This window comes from Neocloeon triangulifer, unplaced genomic scaffold, assembly GCF_031216515.1.
Source record: "Neocloeon triangulifer isolate White Clay Creek 2 clone unplaced genomic scaffold, ASM3121651v1 ptg000002l, whole genome shotgun sequence".
In the NCBI taxonomy this organism is placed as follows: domain Eukaryota; kingdom Metazoa; phylum Arthropoda; class Insecta; order Ephemeroptera; family Baetidae; genus Neocloeon; species Neocloeon triangulifer.
In genome coordinates, this window is record NW_026775545.1 from 5,624,047 (window position 1) to 5,627,351 (window position 3,305).

General features: G+C 33.3%; 1 protein-coding gene across 2 annotated transcripts; it reads left to right on the forward strand.

The window, feature by feature from the left end:
* Window positions 1-371: 371 nt before the first annotated feature.
* LOC132205189 (brachyurin-like) lies at window positions 372-2,720 on the forward strand. Of its 2 annotated transcripts, none has more exons than XM_059634122.1 (7): window positions 372-468; window positions 1,281-1,403; window positions 1,469-1,701; window positions 1,771-1,943; window positions 2,113-2,214; window positions 2,271-2,413; window positions 2,468-2,720. In XM_059634122.1, exons 1-7 carry the CDS (start codon window positions 448-450, stop codon window positions 2,642-2,644), a joined length of 972 nt encoding a protein of 323 aa, XP_059490105.1. In that variant the 5' UTR covers window positions 372-447; the 3' UTR covers window positions 2,645-2,720. The 2 variants fall into 2 exon arrangements, with proteins under 2 accessions (XP_059490105.1, XP_059490106.1); XM_059634123.1 differs by having other exon boundaries at window positions 443-468; window positions 1,250-1,403.
* The last annotated feature ends 585 nt before the right edge of the window (window positions 2,721-3,305 follow it).

Consider the following 3,305-nt stretch of genomic DNA (forward strand, 5'->3'; position numbering starts at 1 on the left):
AAATAGAATTAAAGCACACCTGTCAATTTTTCCTAAAAATATTTTAAAATTTTGATTATGCTCAAATAATTAAAAATTTTCAATTGACAATTTTTTTTAATTTTGCAAAACTTTTAAACAATTAATTTACAATTTTGGCGTATTTAATTTTCTGCTCACATTTTGAGAGATGTAGCAACACAAAGTTTTGCACGACGAATCCGGTTGCCGATTTTCCAGCGCAAAACAAAACAAGTTCTATGAAGTCCTTGGCCTGTAAAACATCCCATGGTGCAAAGCGCTTAATAGATTGCAACATTTTTAATTGTTGTGAAAGTTTCAAACAGTTTCGTAAAAGCTTCAGAGCAAAAATCGGAAATCCGGCGGCGCGACTTAGCTATTCAAATTTCACATCATGGGAAGAATTTCAGTATAAAAGGGCATGCACCGATAGAAATTTTCAGACCAATGTACCGCTCATACACGTTTGTAAGTATACTTGACAGATATATTAATAATGCTCCAAGCATTTGTTAAAAAACATTTCTTATTTATTGATTAACAATTTGCTTTAAAAAACTTGATGCATAAATTTTCGCCACTATGTATCTGTCTTTCAACGATATTAGAAAGCCCAAATTCAATTTATAAATGATTATATAAGGGTACGATACGATTTTACTGTATTCTATTATGGTTGAAAAATAATTAGCTCTAGAATTTTGTTTTAGTTCAGATTGTTTGCAAAATAATTAATTCTATTACATTTATCCACATTAAACCTTTTAATTATCAAGCTCACTTAAGGAATATCAAATAATTTTTAGTAAAATGTCTTGTTAATTAATTGCTGTGGTTGCCTCTGTGATGGACTGATAGGTCAAAAATGCCACTAAAGTATCATAAATCATAATATATGATTGTTGAATAAGCGGAAAGAATTTCTCTAATATTATGACCAAATGATTATCAGTTCATTATGAAGCCTGTAGTTACATTATTTTTTTTCATGCTGCTTATATGGATTATACCATAACCTTATGGAAAGTTAAAACCTGTTGGATTTTTCAGAAATGACAATAACATGCAAGATTAATTAAGAACAAAACGCATAAATTTTTTTGCCAATTTTAAATGGAATTTATTCTGCTATGTAACTGATTTTACTCATTTGACTAAAAAATTGTCAATATTAGCAATATGAGTTGAAGTTTTTCTTTTAAGAAATAAAATGTTGTACAACTAAAAAAATTTCTGAATTAAAATACAGTTTGAGCTATTGGACATTTATAAAATTTAAGGAATTCGAAGCAATTGGGAGTTCACCGACAGACATCACATTATTCACCCAAAAAAGCATTTACTGGACCAACAGTCCAAGAATGATGAAGTTTCTTCTACTGCTTGTAGCAATATGCGCTGTGGTAACACATTTTTTATTTGTTTACAAAAAAAATTAACGCATATTTCAATTGCTAAATGTTCCCAGGTTTTAGCCCAAAAACCTAAAAAGGAAGTAATAAAGCCAAAGCTGCCAACAGTCGACACTCGTGCCGGGGCAAAACCACCAAATGGGATCGGTGCTCAAATTGTTGGAGGAACAAACGTTGTTCTCGGACAGATTCCTTACCAGGCATTCATTTTGGGAGATGGTACAAACTTATGTGGTGGTACTCTGATCAGCAATACTTACGTTGTGACCTCTGCGGCCTGCGTTTCTGGGTAAGTTAAAGAGGACGGGTATATTTTACCAAATCTATATCGGATTTAACTTATCATTTATTATTTTAGTCGCACAAGCTTCAAAGTGTGCGTGGGTACATTGGACTGGACAAACCCTTCCAGTACCACGGGCAGCCAGTGTTTCACCTCCCAGAGTGCAATTGTGTTCCCAGGTTACAACCCATCAACCGCAGAAAACAACATAGGCCTCATCAAGCTGCCCTCGGCAGTTCAAACGAGCAGTAATAATAGCATAAAACACTTCTGACTTGAGGACATTTTCTTTGATTAAAAAATACGCTATTAATTTTCCAATTAATCCCTTTGACAAAAACGAGCCATTTCCATTTTTTTTAAACAGAATTCAAGATTGTCAAATTTCTCACTCGAAACTCTCAATGTTAAACTTAGACACAATCAAAGTGGCTCGTCTGCCAAAACTCTCTGACCTTGTAAACGGCGTGACGTACGCTGCACAACAGGCTACCGCTTCAGGCTGGGGAAAAACTTCGGGTAAAGAGAACTTGGATAAATTTGCACTGTAACGGAAAATTGGACCGTTTTTCTAGACACAAGTGGTGCAAGTCAATTCCTGAAGTTCGCACAGATGCCAGTGATTACCAATTCTGTGTGTACCAGTTACAAATATTACACCCCCACCATTAACTCTCAATTGTGCACAAGTGGTACTGGAGGCAAATCCATTTGTTACGTAAAAAGATTATAGTATTTATCTTAGCCACCTTCTTTATTCTTTTTTTTTAAGGGAGATAACGGCGGCCCTTTGACGATCTTGGAAACTGATGGAAAACCAACTCTTATAGGAATTGCCTCTCACGTTGGCTTTGCTGGTTGCGCGTCTGGTTACCCACAAGTCTTCACCAGAGTCACCTATTTCATGCAATGGATCGCCAGCAACGCTGGTGTAACCCTGAGGCCTTAATAAATTCGATGACTAGAAAATTGCAATTAAATTTTTGGTTTTTGCGTGAAAATAAATTTAAAAACAGCATCTTTTAGACCTACTTTATCTCATTAAATATACCTGAATCAAACGCAATACTTTGGAAGTTGTCTCAACTTTATTGCTCTCATTGTTGCTGGTAAATAAAATCTTAATACAGAACTTCTCACTAACTTATGCTTGCCTAAAAATTATAAAAAGCAGTAAAATCAAACTTATAGCATATGATCAATCTAGTTGATAAAAAAGATGACGTGACTATAATTGTGGCAATGAAACATATATTCATATATTTACTAGAATTGTGAGTCATTAAATTAATTTATTGAGTATCTGTATATTTTTTTTAGTAAATATTTTTTATTGATGAAAGACAGACGAAAACGCAAAATTAATAACTTATGAATACTTGTTTTACTTGAGTGATCTGGGTGAAATTATATTTTTGTTATGGAGAGTAGCGAAATTTATCTAATAATATGATATATTCCAATAAATTCTTCAATTTTTTTTCTTTTTTTTTTTTCAAATTCTTTAAATCGGCAAGAAAAACATCGACCGGTTTTGTCTTTCGTGAGCGTCTCTCTTTTTAAAATATAATTCAATAAGCCACCGTAGTATAGTCGACTAAAATATTATC